Source organism: Rhinolophus sinicus, chromosome 3 (genome assembly GCF_057876585.1).
Source record: "Rhinolophus sinicus isolate RSI-liver-muscle chromosome 3, RSI-T2T, whole genome shotgun sequence".
Classification (NCBI taxonomy): Eukaryota; Metazoa; Chordata; class Mammalia; order Chiroptera; family Rhinolophidae; genus Rhinolophus; species Rhinolophus sinicus.
Window position 1 is genome coordinate 69,126,511 of NC_142503.1, and position 23,023 is coordinate 69,149,533.

General features: G+C 37.6%; 1 protein-coding gene across 1 annotated transcript in view; it reads right to left on the reverse strand.

Annotated features, from left to right (window-relative positions):
• Positions 1-23,023, reverse strand: part of LOC141570779 (uncharacterized) — a 114,402-nt gene that overhangs the window by 52,817 nt on the left and 38,562 nt on the right. Inside the window, exon 7 of the mRNA XM_088796916.1 lies at positions 14,574-14,684. Coding sequence (XP_088653042.1) covers positions 14,574-14,684 — 111 coding nt within the window. The remainder of the gene's footprint in view (positions 1-14,573; positions 14,685-23,023) is intronic.

Consider the following 23,023-nt stretch of genomic DNA (forward strand, 5'->3'; position numbering starts at 1 on the left):
GGCAGGCCACATCCCTGAAGGGGGACATTTGGCCTTGGTAGCGCTGACTTCATCATGATGTCTGACATTGAGATTACCGATCTGTTTAGAGCTGTCTATGGAAATGGGGGTCAGTGAGGAGACTCCTCTTATATAAATGACAAGCTCCAACCCAGGGGATCATTCCTGGCTGAGCCACATGGCCCTGAAAATAAAGATTTGTCCCAGAAAGGCTGACACAGTCTTAACTTTAGCAGCATGCAAAGCACCTTGGTAATTAAATAACTCTGTGTGTCAAGATAATTCTTCATTGCCATGTAAATACATTTTAATTTATTGAACTGCCCTTAAGCTCCTGTCAAAAACACATCCATAAAAATTAGAAGAAATGCTCCAGATTGACCAGCAACCCACAAATGTCTTTGTCTTTGGACTTCAGTCCCCAAAGAACTGCGCTCCTGGACTAATATGCATAGTTGACACATCTGCCAATTTATTTATGTACTGCTGCAGTGGGCTGCTCCTTGAGGTCATTTTCCTTTTGCTTACACAGCCTGCACATGAGTTTCTCTGATGCCGATCAGGCTAAGCTTGAGTTTCAGCAGGCCATAAACATGACTGGGTTCACCAACACATTCTGTCTGGGGCAGGGTACAGATGGTTCTACTGCAGCAGAGTGTCGTCATATTAAAGGCAAGTGTTTCACATTCAGAGTTAGGACATGATCCTGATGCATGGGGAGTCGCTGAGTTCCCAACAGCTGTGGGGTGATGGTGGTTTTATCCTCTTTGCAGGTTCTATCAGGGGCCAAGAGGACCTGGGCATTCACAGAGACTTTAGAGTTTTGATGTTATCTCCAAATTAAATTATTTACAGTCATTGTAGTGTGTGTGTGTGTGTGTGCATGTGTGTGTGTAAAGAAGTAAATGTAGAAACAATGAAAATCTCCTGGTTTTATTATTTATCTATACATTTCCTGGGATCCTAAAAATATGGAAATGTCCTAATTCAGTGCTTCTCAGACTAAATGTAGGTGCAAATCCTCTGGTGGGTTTGTTACAATGCATGTCCTCATTCTGAAATAGTGACATGAGGCCTGCGATTCTGTCTTGGTTATAAGCTCTCAGGTGATGTCAGACCACACTTTGAGTGGCGAGTCCCCAGGTATCTCTCAGTTGCTGAGAGGCTCAGTTCATGAGCACAGCCTTTGTTACCAACCACCAGGCTCCTTCCTTTCCTTGACTATGATATTTCGTTTCATTTCCAGCCTCAGTATTTTGCAACCACAAAATTATTAGCTTTTCCATCCCTTACCTTTTTTTGTTGTTGTTGTTGTTATTAGTTTCAGGTGTACAACAAGCATAAATGATTAGACATTTATAGCCCTCACAAAGTGATAGTCCCAACAAGTCTACTACCCGTCTGACCTGACACCATACATAACTATTACAATATCATTGACTATATTCCCTATGCTGTATTTATATTTCATGGAAAAAAAAGAAATACACACACACACATATTATACCTATTTAAATTATAGTTGACATTCAATATTATTTTATATTAGTTTCAGGTGTACAGCAAAGTGGTTAGGCATTTATATAATTTATGAAGTGAACCCCCAGTAAGTCTAGTACCCATCTGACACCATACATAGTTTTTACAACAATATTGACTATATTCCCCATACTGTATTTCACACCCATGACTATTTTGTAGCTGCCAATTTGTACTTCCTAATCCCTTTACCTTTCTCATGCATTCCCCCGAACCACCCTCCTATCTAGCAACCATCAGTTTGTTCTCTGCATCTATGAGTCTATTTCTGTTTTGTTTGTTCATTTATTCTGTTCTTTATATTCCACATATAAGTGAGATCATATGGTATTTGTCTTTCTTAGTCTGACTTATTTCACTTAGCATAGTATCCTCTAGGTCCATCCATATTGTTACAAATGGTAATATTTCATTCTTTTTATGGCTGAGTAATATTCCATTGTATAAATGTACCACAATTTCTTTATCTAGTCTTCTATTGATGGGCATTTCAGTTCTTCCCATTTCTTGGCTATTGTGAATAGCACTGCAATAAACATAGGGGTGCATATAGTTTTTGGAATTAGTGGTTTGGATTTCTTTGGATAAATACTCAGGAGTGGAATTGCTGGGTCATAAGATAGCTCTCTTTTTAATTTTTTGAGGAACCTCCATACTGTTTTCCATAGTGGCTGTACCAACTTGCAATCCCATCAACAGTGCACAAGAGGTCCCTTTTCTCCACATCCCGCCAACATTTGTTTGTTGATCTATTGATGGTAGTCATTCTGACAGGAGTGAGGTGGTATCTCATTGTGGTTTTTATTTGCATTTCTCTGATGATTAGTGACATTGACCATATTTTCATATGTGTATTGGTCATCTGTATGTCCTCTTTGGAGAAATGTCTATTCAGGTCCTCTGCCCATTTTGTTAATTGGATTGTTTGTTTTTCTGGTGTTTAGTTGTATGAGTTTTTAATAAATTTTGGATAGTAAACTCTTATCAGATGTAGCATTGGAAAATATCTTCTCCCATGCAATAGGATGTCTTTTTTGTTGTTGATAGTTTCCTTTGCTGTGTAAAAACTTTTTATTTTGATGTAGTCCAATTTGTTTACTTTTTTTTTTGTTTTCCTTGCCCCAGGAGATGTATCAGTAAAAATGTTACTAAGGGTAATGTCTTAGGGTTTTCTTCCTATATTTTCTTCTAGGAGTTTTATGGTTTCAGGTCTTACATTTAAATATTTAATCATTTTGAGTTTATTCTGTATGGAATAAAAAGGTGGTCCAGTTTCATTTCTTTGCATGTATCTGTTCAGTTTTTCCAGCACCATTTATTGAATAGACTGTGTTTACCTCAATGTAAATTATTGCTTCCTTTGTCGTAGATTAAATGACCATATAGGCATGGATTTATATCTGGCTCTCTATTCCTTTCCATTCTATGTGTCTGTTTTTATGCCTATATCATGCTATTTTGATTACTATGGCCATGTAGTATAATCTAATATCAGTAGCATGATACCTCCAGCTTTGTTCTTCTTTCTCAGGATTGCCATGGCTATTTGGGGTGCTTTATTGTTCCATATAATTTTAGGGTTATTTGTTCTAGTTCTGTGAAAAATGCCGTTGGTATTTTGATAAGGAACATTGAATATGTATATTGCTTTGGATAGTATGGACATTTTAACTATATTAATGTTTCCTATCCATGAGCATGGTATATGTTCCCATTTATTTGTATCTTCTTTAATATCTCTCTTCAATGTCATAATTTTCTGAGTACAGGTCTTTTACTTCCTTGGTTAAATTTATTCCTAAATATATATATTTTTTTGATGCAATTGTAAATGGGGTTATTTTCTTAATTTCTCTTTCTGATAGTTTGTTATTGGTATATAAAAATGCAACTGATTTCTGAATATTAATTTTGTATCCTGCTATTTTACTAAATTCACTTATCAGTTCTAATAGTTTTTGGTGGGACTTTTGGGGTTGTCTATGTATACTATCATGTCATCTGCAAATAATGACAATTTTACTTCTGTCTTTCCCATTTGGAGGCCTTTTATTTCTTTTTCTTGTCTGATTGCTGTGACTAGAACTTCTAGTATTATGTTGAATAAAAGTGGTGAAAGTGGGCATCCTCGTCTTGTTCCTGATCTTAAGGGAAATGCTTTTAGCTTTTCCCCATTCAGCATGATATTAACTGTGGGTTTGTCATATATGGCTTTTATTATGTTGAAGTATGTTCCCTCTATTCTCACTTTGCTGAGAGTTTTTTATTATAAATAGGTGCTGGATTTTGTCAAATGCATTTCCTGCATCTATTGATATGACCATATGATTTTTATTTTTCATTGTGTTTATGTGGTGTATCACATTAATTGATTTTCAGATATTGAACCAACCTTGTATAACAGGAATGAATCCCACTTGATTGTGGTGTACATTCTTTTTAATGCACTGCTGAATTCAGTTTGCTAATATTTTGTTGAGGATTTTTGCATCTATGTTCATTAGGGATATCGGCCTGTAGTTTTCTTTTTATGTAATGTCTTTCGTTTTGGAATCAGGATAATGGTGGCCTCGTAAAATGAGCTTGGAAGCCTTCCCAACTTTGGATTTTTGTGGAATAGATTGAGGAGAATAGGTGTTAACTCTTTTTTGAATGTTTGGTAAAATTTACACGTGAAGTCATCTAGTCTAGGACTTTTGTTTGTTTGGAGTTTGTTGATTACTGATTGGATTTAGTTGGTAGTAATCAATCTGTTCAGATTTTCTATTTCTTCATGATTCAGCCTTGAAAGACTATCGGCTTCTAGGAATTAATCCGTTTCTTCCAGATTATTCAGTTTGTTGGTATATAACAGCTTTTAATATTTTCTTAAAATTTTTTGTATTTCTGTTGTGTCTGTTGTCACTTGTCTTTTATTTCTGATGAGTCTTTTTTATTGATGAGTCTGGTTAGAGGTTTATAAATTTTTTTATTTTTTTTTCAAAAACAATAGCTCTTGGTTTCATTGATCTTTTGTAAATTTTAAGTCTCTATTTTGTTTATTTCTACTCTGATCTTCATTATTTTCTTCCTTGTACTCACTTTGGGCTTTGTTGGCTGTTCTTTTTCCAGTTCCCTTAGGTGTAAAGACAGCATGTATATTTGAAATTTTTCCTGTTTCTTTCAGCCTTGCCTGTGACCTACCTGTGGCTACCTGGTAGGAGCTACTAAGCTATATGTAGTTGGCTGATGCCTGTGCTGGAAGTGGAGGCGTGTGGGTGGCCTTGTGATGAACTGAGGCTGGCTGCCCCAGTATTGGGCCTGGGGCAGCTTAGCAAATAGCCCAGTGCCCCCCAGGCCTGTTGCCACCTGTTGGCTGCCTATAAGTCTTAGCCATTGAAAAAGCCTCCTTAGGTGTGCCAGCTGGGCTGCTTGATGTGGTATTGAGAATGCCTTCGGCAGCATTAGATGAGTGGGGTGGGGTCCTAGGGAGTCAGGAGGCATGGCCAGTTGTTTTTATAAAGTTAATGAAGATTCAGTTCTTGAGCCAGTGCTTGGTCTGTGACCACTTTGCAAAACACCCTGAGGACACGGCAGCCAGCCACCCCTCGCCTCGACCTCGTAGATCCCTGTGAGCTCCCCAAGAGAGGTTGCGGTGCAAGTTGTGGCTCACTGCTCCCCACCAAAAGTTCCCCAGGCAGCCATGGGCCATCATTTCTTAAAAGGCTTCAGTTGCTTATAGGGAGGGGCCGGCCACTCAGTAGCCAAGCCAAGAGTACCCTGGGTGATGCAGTACTAGCTATGTGGGGTGGGGACCCAGGATGTCATGAATGGGGTGTGCACATGAGGATTTCACCAGACCAATGCAGTCTCAGATGTGGCCCTTTGGGGGAGGGTTCAACATAGAAAAGATGGCACCTTCCTATAGGCCACACATGAGGGGTCTACATGAGGTAAGCTCCACACTGAGGCAATGGCTGCTGTCCTTTTATCCCTCACCCTGAAGTCACACAACTCAGTCTTTCCCTGTATGTCTCTGGTACCTCTCGAGTTGCCACCCTTTCACGGAAGACCAGGTGAGTGTTTGCAAGTGAGTCTGTGTGTGGGCCCTTTAAGAGGACACCTGGATTTCCAGCTGCCTTTCATCTCACTGGGTCAGGCAGACAGACTTCTTGCTGGTTTCACTGCCCGATATTGTGGGAACTCCTCTTCCTGGCACCAGACCCATAGGCTGGGGAGCCTAGTGTGGGGTTGGGACCCCTTCCTTTTCCTGGAGGGCGTCTGCCACTGAGTGTCATGTCCCCCCAGTGTTCAACCACTATCTGTGGGTTTTGGGGTCAACCTGTTTTATGTTTCTGTCCCTCTTACCAATATTGATGTGGCCTCTTCTTTATATCCATAGTTATAGGGGTTCTGTTCAGCTAGTCTTCAGGGGATTCTTGAAGTTGACTGTCTATAATTTATTTGTAGTTTTGGTGTGATCCTAGGATGTAGTAGACATAGCATTTACCTAACTTGCCATCTTGGACCTGTCTCTCCACCTCTTCTTTCTCTAAGCATCTTCCCACAGTGGAGAAAGGACACACATACCATTGCCCACCTCTACTGCACATCCCAGAAAACTTGCTTGCTTTGGGGGGTGGGTGGGAGGAAAGATGTGGGAAGACGAATGGTTTGAGGTGAAAGAGTCAAGATAACTATTTTTTCATGAGATGAAAGAGTTTGAAAATCATGTTAACAAATACAGTTCTTTGGTGATGATGCCCTTGAAGAGAAAAGCTCTCATGTGGTTTGAGAGATTTTCTTTTCAAGGACATCATGCAGATTGGTGCAGCCACTATGGAAGGCAGAGTGGAGGTTTCTCAAAAAATTAAGGATAGAATTACCATATGACCCAGCAATCCTTCTCCGGGATATCTACCCAAAAAATCTGAAAACATTTATTCATAAAGACTTATGTGCTCCGATGTTCATTGCAGCTTTATTTATGGTGGCCAAGACATGGAAACAACCATGTCTTTAATAGATGATTAAATAAAGAAGATGTGGTATATATACACAATGGAATACTATTCTGCCATAAGGAAAGATGAAAAAATGCCATTTGTAATAACATGGATGGATCTTGAGATTATTATGCTAAGCAAAATAAGTCAGATAGAAAAAGTCGAGACCCATATGATTTCACTGATATGTGGGATATAAAACTGAAAACAACAAAAGAATAAGACAAACAAATGAAGAAACAAAAACTCATAGACACAGACAAAAGTTTAGTGGTTACCAGAGGGTAAGGCAGAAAGGGGGTGGTAGATGAGGGTAAAGGGGATCAAATATAAGATGATGGAAGGAGAACTGACTCTGGGTGGTGAACACACAATGGGATATATATAGATGATGTAATACAGAATTGTACACCTGAAATCTATGTAATTTTACTAACAATTGCCACCCCAATAAACTTTAATTAAAAAAAAAAAAAAAAAAAAGGAAAAGAAAAGCTCTCTAGCAATGTCTTATTCCCCAGCACTATTGCCTAGAGTTTTGGAAGTAAGGAGTTGTGGGTGAGGTTATTTACAGCTACAGGAGAGAGAAAAATGATTTCTTTTTCTAATTCACACTTTCTGCTTGGATCACTGTCTTCTTATTATGCCACCAATCTTAAACTGTGTCAGAGTCGCACCTCTGCTGTCAGACAAACTCCACCACCCTCACAGGCACAGAAGAAAAACGTGCAAGACGTGCCCTGTCCCTCAGGCCTGCTTGCTGGGCTGGCACTGGGTTCAGCTGCCGAGGTCCCAGACTCCAGAAGCACTTCTGTCTTGTTTTTAGTAAAGCCTGCTCTTAGGGAAACAAAGGAACCATCACAGACTCAAAGGACTTCCAGGCTGATTAAGCTTCATTGTTTTTCTTTCCTCTCCTTTTCAGCATTTTTCCTTGATGATTAAATCTTCTATTTGAGTCTGCAAGTAAATAGCTCTATAAAAGCCCAAACTAGAATGAATGAGGGGCTTAAGTAAATATTCACATGGAGCTATTGTCATTCCCAGTGTGATACTGAACATTTTCTTAAATCTGTTTTGGGTTTTCTATCAGCAAAATTAAGGTAATTCGCATGTGTGGATTCGAATAGTAGTACTTTTGAATAGAATTATTATATGATTATTTTTATTTTGCATTATAATAGTCTGTATTGTATGTTACTACATTATTCTATTATTATCAAATAGAATTATTGTTTCAATAAAATTATTGAAAACTTGACCTTGTAATGTATGGTGGATCCTCTTTCTAATGCTAGTTTAGGGAGATATAACATCTGCACTGGAAGCTAACAAATTAGACTTCTAATCTTGTGGCTGTAAACTTTTGGCTACGCCTCCAAAATGCTGGGCTGTGTACTGATGCTATGTTGGCTGTGAAACAATCCCCAGGGAGATTTGATTAAAATTACAAGTGGGCAGGTCACCACCAAAAATTCTGTATTTAAAAGAGTTTCTCTGGTGAGTCTGACATACAGTTAGGTTTAAGATTTAATGTTTTGAAAAAAATGATTTGATGTTTAAAAATTTAAATCAGCAAAATAGCAACCAGTAACATAATAGGATTTTGCCAAAGTTTAAAATACATGGGAATGAAACTGAGCAGAAATACATAGTGGTCAAAAAGATATTAATTAGTTTTAAGAAATTTATGCAAACAGATACAAGAGGCTAGGGGAAACATTTAGATTTTTAAACAAGCTCTTAATAGATACTTCATAAATATATATTTCAAGACCTCTACACAAAAGATGGATTTAACAAAAGACTCTATCAGTTGTTTCATGATTACTGCTTTCTTCAAATAAGTTGCTGACTTTCTCTCCCAAAGAGAACCCCCCAAAATTTGTTTCAAATTCTATACATTCTAGAAATACCCTGACCAATTTATAGGCTTGTTACCTTAGGCAGAAAGAACAGGGCTGCAGGGAAAGAGGGGCAGAGGAAAGGAAGGAGGAGGTGAGGGGAGAAAATAGAAGGAGATAAGGTCATCCTTGGGAAAAGTTACAGCTATCAGACTGGTCAGAACTGGGTTCAGTGGGCAAGAGCAGATCTAGGACATCATCTTGCCCCTCAGGTGACCTTAAGCTAATTATAATGGATTATAATATTACTAGCATGGCAGCCAAGAAAAATCTCCACTCCCTATGTCACCATGACAGTACTGACAAGGGCCACAGGAGGAAAAAATCCCTCCTTACAACAGGGAAGAGTGGTCAGCAAGGACCCACCTGGGAATGCCTGCAACACCACCCCTAAATCTTGAATGTTTCGCATCCTCATTTTAAAGGTGATAAAATCCTAAGTCTTCTTTGTTCTTTGGGGCAGTTGCTTTTCTTCTGGGCCTGCTCATGCTCATGCCATTTTGAGAGTGTACTATTTCTTTTTAAAATAAATCCATTGCTTGTTTGGCTTTGTTTATGTAACTTATTCAGTCCACCCTTGAATTCTTTCCTGTGATGTTTACCAAGAACCCGTTCTTTGGTAACAGGCTTGCTAACAAAATTGACCGTGTTAAGCGCTACATAAAGTTAATTTATTCCTATTATTTTTCCCTTTTCTCTTTCCTCCTTTTAAAATTCATGGTCGTGCATATTCTTTTCACAGACCCACGGCATCTCAGTAATCCTGTTTTTTTGTTTGTTTGTTTTTGCCCTCCTTCACCATTACAGCCAATGGATTTCAGAACATAGACAGAGCTAAAATTGGATATGGGTGGGTTCCCATTCAGGAGGCATCTGTCTGTTGCTCTTGAACTCTGGTGCAGACTGCGGAGTCCATCGTAACCCACACAATTTCCTTTGCAATGCAGCTCCCTTTTGTTTTGCTTTGTTTTACGTTATTCATTCCCTCTATTCCTGATTTTCCTCACATATTTTGCTCCCCACAATAGGCACTCACTGAACATGTTTGGTATAGGACTGTGGGCACACTCATTTGTGTATGTCATTTTGTTTTACATAAATGATGTTATGCTAAGAGCGCATTCTAGTTCTGTCTTATTTTATTTTGTTTTTTAACTCAAAACCATGTTTAAAAGGATCTATCCACAGTGCTGGCTAAATGCACATCTCCTGTATTGTTTCAAAGTGCGGCACAGAAGTTCAAGTACACGTTCATTATTGGTCACCCAGACTTGCCAAATACTCTTGACCACACAGAACACTGCGGTGAATGTCCTTTTATTTGTCCTCTCAGCAGTTTCTTTGGACTTATAAACCCAGAAGTACAATTTGCTAGGACAAAGGATTTATAGGTCTTTCACTAGATGTTGCCAGATTGCTCTCTGAAATGCCTACAGCCCAACAAGAGTTCATGAGGATTCTCTTTTCATATCCTTACCAAAACTGGCTACAATTTGATTTCTAATTGCCACCCCTCAGCCTGGTGGATGTAAAGTGTCATCTTGTTCATTTGCATTTTTCTGATCATTAACAAAGTTATTCTCCTACAATTTCTTTTATTGACATTATGTTTTTAACTTAAAAATTGTGGTCTTTAATATACCTGAAGTCCACCTTTGTACATGGTATAAAGTATAAGGCATTGTGTAAGAAGGTATAAATCCATCAAACTTAAGAGTTCTCTATCAAAATGATGCACTAAAAAATTTGTCCTTTCCCCATTGTTTTCTGTCACTACATTTATTGTACATCAGGTTTTAATAAATATTTAGTGTGTTTCTGAGCTTTCTAATCCATTCCATCCCACTGGTCTTTTCCTGTGACAGTACCACTTTTTATTTATTATTATTATTATGGGTGTGTAATATACCTTAATATCTGTTATGAAAAGTTCCTTTGCCATTGCTTGTCCTATGCATAAATGATATAGCTATTGGTAGACATTTAGTCTTCTACATATATTTGAGGATGAATTTGACAAGCTATTCAAGTATTTTAATAAAATTTTATTAAAAATTTATTGAATTGTTAGAGAAATTTTGGGAGAATTAAGATCTTTACAAAGATTTTCCATCCATATACTAGGTATCTCACAACACAGTTTAGATTGCTACATGAATCTCTGTCTCCTGGGCTGTAGCACCTTTTGCTCAGATTAATGCTTTATATTCTTAAAAAGAAGATACTATACAAGGTCTGACAATTAAGTTTGTGAACTCATCCTAGAAAAAGTGCTACATTCCTCATTGCTGAATATCACTATGGTCACCTTTGAAGTACTCCCCTTGGGAAGCTATGCACTGATGACAGTGCCTAGTCCACCCTTCAAAGCAATTTTGGAACTCTTCTTCTGGAATGGCCATCAGAGCTGTCATCGTATTACCCTTGATGTCCTGAATGTCATCAAAATGTCTTTCATTATTTCCTTTATCTTTGGGTAAAGACAGAAGTCATTGGGGGCCAGATCAGGTGAGTAGGGAGGGCGTTCCAATACAGTTATTTGTTTACTGGCTAAAAACTCCGTCACAGACAGTGCCCTGTGAGCTGGTGCATTGTTGTGATGCAAGAGCCATGAATTATTGGTGAAAATTCAGGTTGTCTAACTTTCCACACAGCCTTTTTAGCACTTCCAAATAGTCAACTTGGTTAACTGTTTGTCCTGTTGGTACAAATTCATAATGAATAATCCCTCTGATATTGAAAAAGGTTAGCAACATTGTTGCAACAAGTTCACAAACTTAATTGTCAGACCTCATATATCTCCAGTTATTTAGGTCTTCTTTTATGTATTTTGGACAATCATAAATATTTTTAAATAAAGTTCTTTTGTGATCTTTGTTAGATTATTTTCCATCTTGTAGTTTTGTTGCTGTTGTTAATCATACGAGTATATTAGTTTCCATTTATTTTATTTTTGGTTATTACTGGTGTAGGGGAACATTACTGATTTTTATAAGGAAATCTTAGTTTGGTCAATCTTTATTTTATTAATTCTAAGCATTAGCCTAATGATTTTGTTATAATTATATAATCTGCAAATAATAATGGTTCTGTTTCTTTCCTTCTAGACTCTATACCTTTATTTCTCTTTCTTGTGTTATTGAATAAGTCAGGACTTTTACCATTATGATAAACAGAGGTCACTAAAATTGACATTATTCTTTTCAATGTCAAAAGAAATGTGTCCAAAGTTTCTCTATTAAATGTTTTGTTGTTGCTGTGTATATAATTTAATATAGTTTTCTCTTTTCATAGTTATATTTTTGTAACAGTTTTTATTAAGTTATGAAAAGAAACTTCTATCCTACTATTTAGGGAATTAAATATATATATATATATATATATATATAGCTCGCTTACATGATTTTTTGTTCTATTGACATAGTCATGTGATTTTTTTCTTTAGTCTATTAATGTGATTAATTCTGTTAAAATATTTGCTTATGATAAGCCATGCTTATTTAGGGATAAATCATATTAGATTATGATGTATTTTGTGTAATTTAGTAAAGAACTTGATTCAGGTATCTGCTATTTGTTCTTTGGATTTGTACACCTACATATTCATAAATAAAACTGACATATTATTTTATTTTTCATCCTATGTCTAGCTGGTTCTGGCATCAAGGTTACAGTAGCCTCATAAAATGAACTGAGAAGCATTCATTCTTTCTTATTTTCTAGAAAAACTATAGAATAGGGATTATTTGTTCTTTGCATGTTGGATAAATTTCATCTATAAAAGTGACTAGTGTCCTGGTCTTTTGAATAGGAGATAGAGTGGTGATAGAAATGGGAGAGCAGCGAAGTGGTCTTTTTGTTTACTCTATGAGTATACATATCTTTATTATAGTATGTACAGATTTTGTATTTATTCTTGCACTAATTTCGGCACCTTAAATGCTTTTCAAAAATGTTCTTATTTACCCAATTTTCAAGTTTATTGTTTTTTAGTTGTTTGAAGTAGTGTTTTATTATTTTTAAAACTATTTTTTTCCATTTTTATTATTTTATTATTTATTCTTTATTTCGTTTATTTGCATATTTTTTTTATTTCTATTATTTCTCAGTTAGTCTTAGAAATGTTCCAGCTGGACTGATCCAGCTGGACTGAAGGGCCACCCTGATGTTTCCCACTGACTGTTCATAATAGGTGCTACTGTTTGTCTGGCTTTCAGTGGTGATGGAGTGGGGAATGGAATGGGCCATATGGGGAAGAAAAACACTAAGAAGTGGTCCCTTAAACATTCCCTCATATGAGGTGCTCAGCCCTTTTCTGCTATTGGTTGTAGATCCCACCCGTCTGAGCATACATGACAGCTCTGTTTCCTCAAAAGTCTCTTACTGTCCTTACTTGACAGCCTCAGATCTACCTCTCTGCTTCTGAGGCTTTTCCACTGTTGGGTTTGAGAAGGATTGGCAAAGGCACAGGGAGGTTACCTGAGGGGCAGGGTCTTCTTGGGGAAGAGAGGCCAAGGCAGCAAACAAGGGGATTTAGCACCTCGATTGTAATAGCAGATGAATCCATTCTACAAATAGCTGCCAGGAACAGCACAGGTGAGGGTGTTGAATTTAGCTCTTGTCTCTGTACCAATGTTAGTTCATCATCTTTTAAAAATCCCAAATCCCTCCATTCAAGTTTTAGAGATGTTTTCTGCCTGTCATTAACTGATATAGTGAGGCTGAATGGTTCAGGATTATAAAGAACATTAAATTCTTGGGGAAAAATAAAAAAAGTCCTAAGAGTGGAAAAATTACTAAGATCAGGTCTTATTTAACTCAAAAAAAAAAAAAAAAAAAAAAAAGCAAAAATAATCACTTGTGAGAAAGAATCTAGGAACAGCTAAATCCAGAAGTAAAATAAAATTCCCTTATTGCATGGGATTTTACTAATTCGTTAATGTAATCATTATAATATGATCTCGATTTCTCATCTGTACTGCACATAGGGTAATTATTCGTGTAGGACTTATAAGTATTGCTGCACATGTTAACTGACAGTGTCCTTGGATTCCTGGTGTACCTAGTATATGACAAGTCCTACAGAGCAGCCAAATACTAAGCTAAATCCTGCCTCAAAAAGGTCCAGCATAGCTTCTCACAGCACAACACTTGTTGGTGATTCTCTTGTCCTGGTCTGCACTACAGAAGTCTCTTTCTGGTGGTAACCCCCAAGCATAATGGCATCCTGACAAAGGGCAAGTGATACTTACTGCTCAGCAAGTTATACGTATGGCAAGGGTGGGCTATCTCAAATGTACACATTTTAATATCTCACTGCTTATAATATACTTCAGGGGTACCGAGGTGTGCGTACAGCTTTCAGGAATCCAGGAATAGGACACCTCACCAAATAATTCCAAGATGGAACACAGCATTTGCCAGCTGTATATTTTTAGGTCTGTGGAGAGAGAAGGATGTGTAACACGGTATCAAAGGCAGTAACTTGTTTTGCAGAGAGGGTGATGGTATTAACCTTTCTGAAAAATTTAATGCAAGTGGATACAAGAGTACGGGGCATGTGTTACTGTTCTCTTGGTGGTTCCATCCAAGTCAGAATTGCTTGAAAGGCAGGCTTCCAGTGGCCTTAGGAGAATACATAGAAGCTTTAGATTTGTGATTTCTTCATGTCTCTCTTTTTTAAAACATTAAAACCCTGAGTTTCTTAACTCTGAAAGCCAAAGAAAAGAAAAAAGGAAGAAATAAAGAGAGAAAGGGAGAAAGAGGCAAGAAAGGGAGGAACGGAGAGAAGAAGGGAGGAAGTAAGTGAAATATGAATTTTTGTAAAGAGAATATCATCACACTGCTAGTTTTTGTGACAAGCAGTTTAAGGAAATATTTTGGTAACAAATAGAGCACATTTTGCTTCCTGCCATTATCTAGTTTCACCTCTGTGTCTGGCCACTGATACAGAAGGAACATGGGGCAGAAGTGTGATTTAATTCCTATGAAAGATCATGTTGATAACAAGGCATCAAAGGGAACTTTGGGAGAGAAGTGCAGTTATACCCATTTTGCAGTTGCCTCTTGCCCCTGTTCGAACTCCCTGGTAAACTTTAGCTGTCTGTGTGTTTAGATTAACTCTAGACTCTGTAGCTCGCTCACCTACCTTTCCTTGCAAGGTGCACAGCTTCTGCATGCTCGGCCCTGGTGACCTCGGTGCCATTGACAGCCAGCAATACATCTCCAATCTGGAGCCCGGCTTCCTCAGCGGCGCTGTCTGTAAGCAGGCAGACAACATGGGTCTCATTGAGGTGGGGTCCTAAATTGAGTGCCCTGCTGTTTGTCCTCTTTTTTAAAAGGCTCTTTCTCTAAAGGGCCTTTCTTTCCAACTTTAGACAATTGACTATGTCATTAATAAGAAGGAAAATGCTGTCCTCGCAGCGTCCCTTTCATTTCCAGGACCAGGATTCTTTCCACATTCAGCCAGGCATCTGTGTGGCCTCTTTGCAATATAATAGCAGCTGCTCAGAAACTCAATCTATTCATCCACCAGCAGGTTGAACTGCTAGTTCTCATTCCTTCATTGCTGCTAGGTCTCTTTGTAACCCTGTGAAAATCACTTAACCTCAACATCTTCTTCTGTAAAAAGGGGGCTGGGGGCACAGCTTCTCTGCAGGATGATTGAGGGAACAAGTAATTGAAATACTTATGAAGTTGTGGCAAAAACAGATCTTTGAGTAGTCAGAGAAAAACAAAAAAGAGAAAAAAAAAGAAAGAAAGAAAGAAGGAGCTGCTTTTACTTTCATAGTATAGGTTCCTTTCTGAGGCATCTCAGAAAGGAAACCAAAAATAGCCCAAGATTTAGGATTTCGAAGGTAGGGAGAACCTCTCGAAGCTATGTATTTTATCCCCTGGTTTTCTGATATCTGGTAGCACTTATTGTAACATACCTTATATTCTCTAGGGGTAAAGAAGGACACAATAAGCCATTTTAAGGTTAATTTATTTTAAATAAGATCTCCCCTATATTTGACCAAGCTTCTTTCTGCAGCAGTTTCAATCTATTTTGTCTTTTTCACTTCAGTTTGAATCCATTTCCTTTTTCTTAGACCTCAGAGCTGGGTGCATGTGTACTGTTCATGGATGTGCAGACTATTATGCAGCAAAACTAGGCTGTCATCATCGAGAGTGTCATAAACCTACTCAAAGAAGTTTAATCTTAAAGCAAGACTCAATTGGTGAGGTAACACGACTTTGCATATTTTTAGTAATTTTGTTTAAGTCTGTTTATGAAGGTAGAGAAAGTCTTCTCTGCTTGGATAAGCAATGGCCAATCAAAGTAGGAAAGTAAGCAAAGAATAATATTTGATATTTCCATTCATTTACATAATATCATCCTTGTAATGAATTAAAGTCTCATGGTATGATTGCTCATTTGAATGAATTCTTCAATTGTCTTAAAGGATGCAGAGGACTTGCTTATGTCAATGTCTTCTGAACTGAACTCCAAAATGACAATAGTGGTCCAGAGATGAATTTCTATAAATTTTTGTATTCCCTATGCTATCAAATATTAAGTCTTATATATAGTTGTCTCCCATTAAAGATATATTGACTGAATGAATGAACCAAAAATTATACTTTCAAGAGGTTTAAAAGTCCACTGGGAATGGAAAGGCATGCACAATCAAAAAGAAAAGTAACTTTGCAATGTAGTGAGTAGTAAGTGTAAAATAAATAAATATTGTGAAACCTCAGAAAAGGGAATTCTTACTCCCATTTGAAGTGGTTAAGAAATGCTTTCCAGAAGAAGTGGAATTTGGTCTGACCTTGATGAATAAATAGATTCTCCACAGTGGGGAGTAATGAGAAGGGCCGGTGGCAAAGGCTGCTGGGTAGTCACAAAACAGATTCCTGGATTTCTGGTCAAGATGGAAGAGTAGACAGATGCTGTGCTTACCTCCTCTCAGGACCACATTAATTACAACTAAACCACAGAACACCCATTATTGAGAATGGCCTGAAATCTAGCTGAACTGAAGCTCTATAACTACGAACATACAAAGAATCCACAATGAGATGGGTAAAAGGGGCAGAGACTCACAATGGGCTCATCCAACACCCTCGTGTGACTGTTAAAAATTGGGAGGGATATATGGCTGCAGAGATTTCCCTGAGGACACAGGTATCCCAGCCCCTCCACAGCCCAGGGTTTCAGTGCTGGGGAGAAAAGTCTCGGTAAATTCTGGCTGTAAAAACCAGCAGAGATTGTGGCTGAGTGAGCAGAGAATGGCTGCACTCCCAGGTGCTCCTCTTAAAGAAACCGGATTACTCAGTTTAAAGCACACGGATTTACTCAGTGACAGACTCACTCACTCTGTGTGCTCTAACACTGAGGCAACAGATTGAAAGTTGCCAGGGACATACAGGGAAGAACTGAGTTGCCTGGCTTCAGGGTTAGGGCTGGAGGGGCAGCTTTCTCCTGGATGGAGGAGCTGGCAGAAGCCATTGTTGTTTTGTTGAGCCTTCCCCTTCTTCTGCGCAGACACAGGCAGACACCATATCTGAGTCTTCATTAAACTGGCTATCACACTTCACCTGCCTCACTCTAGTGATTTTCTGACACTACACCCCACTTTTGGGCATACCCAAGTCACTTCCAGTGACTTTTCTGTATAAAAGGCCTGCCTTAGGTCATGCTATGGACTTTCCTAAAGTCTCTCAAAGGTTTACAAAACTCAAACAATCAGTATCTGGCTTTGGAGTGTCCTGTACCTCTGGCTGAACAGCCCTAAGGCCAGCACTAGCAACAGCTGGCCTTGGCTCATGGCTTGGCCTCTCAAGGCACCTCCATGAACAGTGCTGGTGGTTGCCATCTCTGGATTGCTTTGTGGCTCATGCCAGATGGTCCTAGGCATGCTGCAGCTGAACTTAGCCTGCAGCAGGTCCCCTTCCAGGAGGCCCTGGGGCTGGCAGGCCCAGTGGCCAGCTTCTAGGCTGGAGACTAGGCTGGAGAATCACCCAGCCACCTCCAAGAATGACACACCCAAAGGGCAGACTAAGAAGGCACCAGAGCCCCACTAAAGTGGACCCTGCTCTGTAGGGTCAGCCCCTGCACCATAGCTCCTCCACTGTCACAACCAATCCTCACAACTAATCAGCCTGAGTGTCAATCCCTCCCATTGATGTGCAAACAGCAATCAAGTTTCAACTACAACAGGAGGGCACATACAACCCATACAATGGACACACCTGGAACACCTGGTGCTGGTGACCAGAGAGACTGCACCACTGGGTCCCACAGAACACCTACTACATAAGGCCACTCTACTAAGACCAGGAGGAATAGCAGGCTACATAGAAAGAAACACAGAGAGGCAGTCAAAATGGGGGAGACAAAGAAACATTTCACAAATAAAAGAACAGGATAAAGCTCCAGAAAAAGAACTAAACAAAATGGAGACAAGCAATCTATCAGATGCAGAGTTCCAAACACTGATTATAAGGATGCTCAGAAACAGTCAGAAAAAAATACTATAGTAACTGAAATGAAGACTACATCAGAGGGAATCAATAGCAGATTAGGTAAAGCAGAGGATCGAATCAGTGATTTAGAAGATAAAGTAACAGAAAACACCCAATCAGAACAGCAAAACAGAAAAAAAAGAAGAATCCAAAAAATGAGGACAGTTTAAGAGACTTCTGGGACAACATCAAGCATACCAACATTTGCATCATAGGGGTACCAGAAGGAGAAGAGAGACAGCAAGGTATTGAAAACCTGTTTGAAGAAATAATGACTGAAAATACCCTAGCCTGGTGAAGGAAATAGATATATGAGCCCAGAAAGCACAGAGAGTCCCCAAACCCAAAGAGGCCCACACCAAGACACATCATAATTAAAATGACAAAGGTTAAAGACAGAGAGAGAATCTTAAAAATAGCAAGAGCAAAGCAGTTATTTACCCACAAGAAAGCTCCCATAAGACTATCAGCTTGTTTCTCAACAGAAACTTTGCAGGCCAGAAAGGATTGGCAGGAAATGTTAAAAGTGATGGAAAGCAAGGACCTACAACCAACATTACTCCATAAAGCAAATCTACCATTTGCAATCAAGGGACAGATAAAGAGCTTCTGAGACAAGAAAAAGATAAAGGAATTCCTCAGTACCAAAGGAATGCTAGAGGGACTTCTTTAAAACACGTATATAATAAAATGGCAATAGTTACATATCTATCAACAATTACTTTAAATGTAAGTGGGTTAAATGCTCCAGTCAAAAGATAGGGTGGCTGAATGGATAAGAAAACAAGACCCTTATATATGCTGCCTACAAGGGACTCACTTCAGGTCAAACACACACAGAGACTGAAAATAAAGAGATAGGGAAAAGATATTTCATGAAAATGAAAAATGGAAAAACAAAAACAAACAACCAAAAAAAAACCCTGAGATAGTAATACTCATATCAGATGAAATAGATATTAAGACAAAGGCTATAAAAAGTGATAAAGGGCCCAGTAATCTCACTTCTGGGTAATTATACAAAGGAACTCAAAATGCTACTTCGAGGGGATGTGAGCATCCATATGTTCATTGCAGCATTATTTTCAATGGCCAAAATATGGAGGCAGCCTGGGTGTCTGTTGATAGAAGAATGGATAAAGAGGAGGAGGTCTATATATACAAAGGAATATTGCTCGGCCATGGAAGGGAATGGGTTGTTGCCATCTGTGGCAACGTGGATTTACCTGTAGGGTATTGTGCTGAATGAAGTATGTCAGACAGCAAAAGACAAATGTGGTGTGATTTCACTTATATATGGAACCTAAAGAACAAAACAAACAAATAAAACAAGAACAATCTCATAGACACAGAGAATATTTTGATGGTTGCCATATGGAATGGGGGTTGGGAATGGGTGAAAAAGGGGAAGGGATTAAGAAGTACAAATTGGTTGTTACAATGTAGTCATTGGGATTTAGAATATAGCATAAAGAATATAGCCAATAATATTGTAATGACTATGCATGGGGTCAGATGGGTAGTGGATTTGTTGGGGTGATAGATGGGAGGGGGGTTGGATGGCAGGGTGAAAAAGGTGCAGGGATTAAGATGTACAAATTGGTAGTTACAAAATAATCACAGAAATGTAAAGTAAAGCATAAGGAATATAGTCAATAATATGGTAATAACTATATATAGTGCCTGGTATGTTCTGGACTAGTAGGAGGACTACTTTTTAAATTATATAAATGTCTACCCACTATGCTATACACCTGAAATTAATATAAAATAACATTGAATGTCAACTGTAATTAAAAAAATTTTAAAAGGGTAGAAAAAGGTGAAGGGGAATAAGAGGTTCAAATTTCCAGATATAAAACAAATAAATCATGAACATGCAATGTACAGCATAGGGAATACAGTCAATAGAATTGTGACAGTGTGGCACAGTGCTGCTGACTTGTGGTGATCACTTTTTTTTAGGTATATAAATGTTGGATAACTATGGTGTACACCTGAAACTAATATAATAATGTATTTATTTATATTTTAAAAAATCTTTAAAAAAAGCCTAATTCCTCTTCTATCTGAGTTCACAGTTGGACAGCTTTTCTCAGACTGTGTTGCAGTTGAATAGGCAATATGATTGAGTCCTAGCCATTAGAATGTGGATAAAAGTGATGTATGCCACTTTTAAGCCTGGTCCATAAAAGTATCCCATGGACCGTCCTTCATACTGTTTTTCCATCTGTTTGCCAGATGCAGATGACACAAGACCCTAGAGGATGATATAGTCTAAATAAATCAATAAATCAATCAATAAATAAACCAACCAACCTGAATCTTAAAACATTATGTGGGTCAAACCACCACCCAATCAAAAACATACATATTGGCCTATCAAGTGACTATGAGCTTTTATTGTCTTAAGCCATTGATATATTTTTGTTACCAAAGTTAGCATAACCTCCAAAAATCAAAAAAAAGGAAAAGTTTTCCAAGCAAAGGTACACAAGTAGAATGTTTTAAGACATGTCAAATGTTAGTAACGCAGACCAACTTCAGCAGACGTTGTGGGTAGGTAGGGTGAGCATGGAGGAGAAGATTGCAAAGCTAGCCAGTGTGTAAAAAGGTCTACAGTGTGAAGATAAGGAATTTGTAATTGATCCTTTAACAACAGAGATTAAGTTAGCAGATCAGCCAGGATATTATCAGAATTGATATAGGTTGTAATATGACTCTGGAAATAGGAACTGGAAGTGAACGGAAGGTATAAAATGCAGTCACAGGACCAAAAAATAACCCTGCTTCATTGTACTCATTTGCTGTTCCACCTCTAAAAGACTATAAGTACCTCATGGGTAAGTACAATTTCTTATTTATTTAGGTATTTCTGATGCGTAGTATAATCTCTGGCACATGGTTGGCTAAATATATATGTTTCTTTTTTTATTATACTTAAATAACTGTTAGAAGATAAATTGAAAATATTCATTGGGCTGATACAAAAATGTCTTTGAAACCTAGGATATGTGATAGGCCTGAGAAATAGATTCAGAATTTATAAAGAAAGGGACAGGTGTTAAGGAGAGAAATGCAGAGCAGTGAGGACAAAACCTTGATGAATAATTACCTCTAGGGATAGGAGGAACAGAGGGGCCAAAGAGGAACATAAAGAAGGAGGAGATAGATCCTAGCGAGCATGGAAGCAAGAGTATCACATCAGTGAAGGCAAGAGAAGAATTTGCAGGTGGAGAGAATGGTCAATAGTTCTATAACGACACCACAAAATTAACCATAATAATAGCATTTTAAATCTTAGTCTTTTCAAGAAGTCAAGAACAACAAGGAAGGAAAAGTGATTAAATCTGCAGATGGTAAAGTAAATGATAAAGAATTTTAAAGAGTATGATGGAAGTGGAAGACAAATGTTTGAGCTATGTGTGACCAATACATGCTAAATAATTGACTAGATAAAATCATAAACTATTATAATCAAAGGTATACGTATCTGATAAGGGTCTTCTCTCCCAAGTAAACTTTGCCTTTAAATAATAATTTTTGACTTAAAGGATCTATCAATATGGAAATAATTCATTTTTAATACCTTTATTGAGATTTAATTCACATACCATATATTTCACCCATTTAAAATGTATAATTAAATGGTCTGTAATATATTTATGGAGTTGTGCAGCCATCACCACAATCTACCATGTTTCGCTGAAAATAAGACCTAGCCAGACAATCAGCTCTAATGCGTCTTTTGGAGCAAAAATTAATGTAAGACCTTGTCTTATTTTACTATAATATAAGACCAGGTCTTATAATATAATATAGTATAATATAGTATAGTATAATGTAATATAACATAATATAATACCAGGTATAATATAATATAATATAATAAATACAATATAATGTAATATCATGTCTTATATAAGACCCAGTCTTATATAAATTTTTGCTCCAAAAGACTCATTAGAGCTGATTGTCTGGATAGGTCTTATTTTCAGGGAAATATAGTAACTATAGAACATTTTTGTTACCCCAGAAGGATGCCAGTCACTCTCTATTTCCCCCAACCTAAGGGCTCTAGGTAACCACAAATCTATTTTCTTTCTCTATGGACTTGCCTATTGTGGACATTTCAAACAAATAAAATCACACAATATGTGGTCTTTTGTGCTTGGCTTCATTTACTTTGCAAAATATTTTCAAAATCCATCCATGCTATAGAATGTATTATATTCCTTTTAATTGCCAAATAAATATTTTATTGTAAGAATATAGAATATTTTGTTTATCATCAGTGGATGAGAATTTATGTTGATTGTACTTTTTGAATAAATAATGTTGCTATGAAAATTTGCACGCAAGTTTTCTTTGTGGACATACGTTTTCATTTGTCTTAGGTATATACCTAGGAGTGGAACTGTGGGACAAATGATAACTCTATGTTTAACTTTTTGATAAGTTGTCAGACTGTTTTCCCAAGTGGCTACACCATTTTACATTCCCATCAGTACAGCATGAATGTGCAGAATTTTTCCACATTCTTATCAATATTTGTTATTTTGACTTTTTGATTATACCCATCCTAATGAGTATGAAGTGGTATTTCATTGTGGTTTTCATTTTCATTTCACTGATGACTACTGATGTGGACCATTTTTCACGTGCTTATTGGCTTTATGTACAATTTCTTTGGAGAAATATCTACTCAAGTCCTTTGCTCCTTTAAAATTTGTGTTACAATATTTATTTTTCTATTATTGAGTTATGAGATTGAAATGATTCTTTTTTGTAAAGGAATTTTTTTCTGAGGTATAACCCTTCTTGATAGTTCATTCATTTGATTGCTTTTAGCTTTAATTATAGAGGGTATTGATTGTGTTCTATTTTGCATTGAAACTTACAAATTTTCCCTTTTGTCTACTAATTATAGCAGGGATTTGAAGATTAGGTCTTCCTGGAGGAGGGAGCTACTTGTATGTATTTCAAAGTTACCCTGTAATGTACCACACAAATGGCTGCTGTACTTGAGGCTGGTCTTAGGAGCCGATGGAAGTGTGTATCTTACATTGCACAGGAAAGACTGAGACGGTA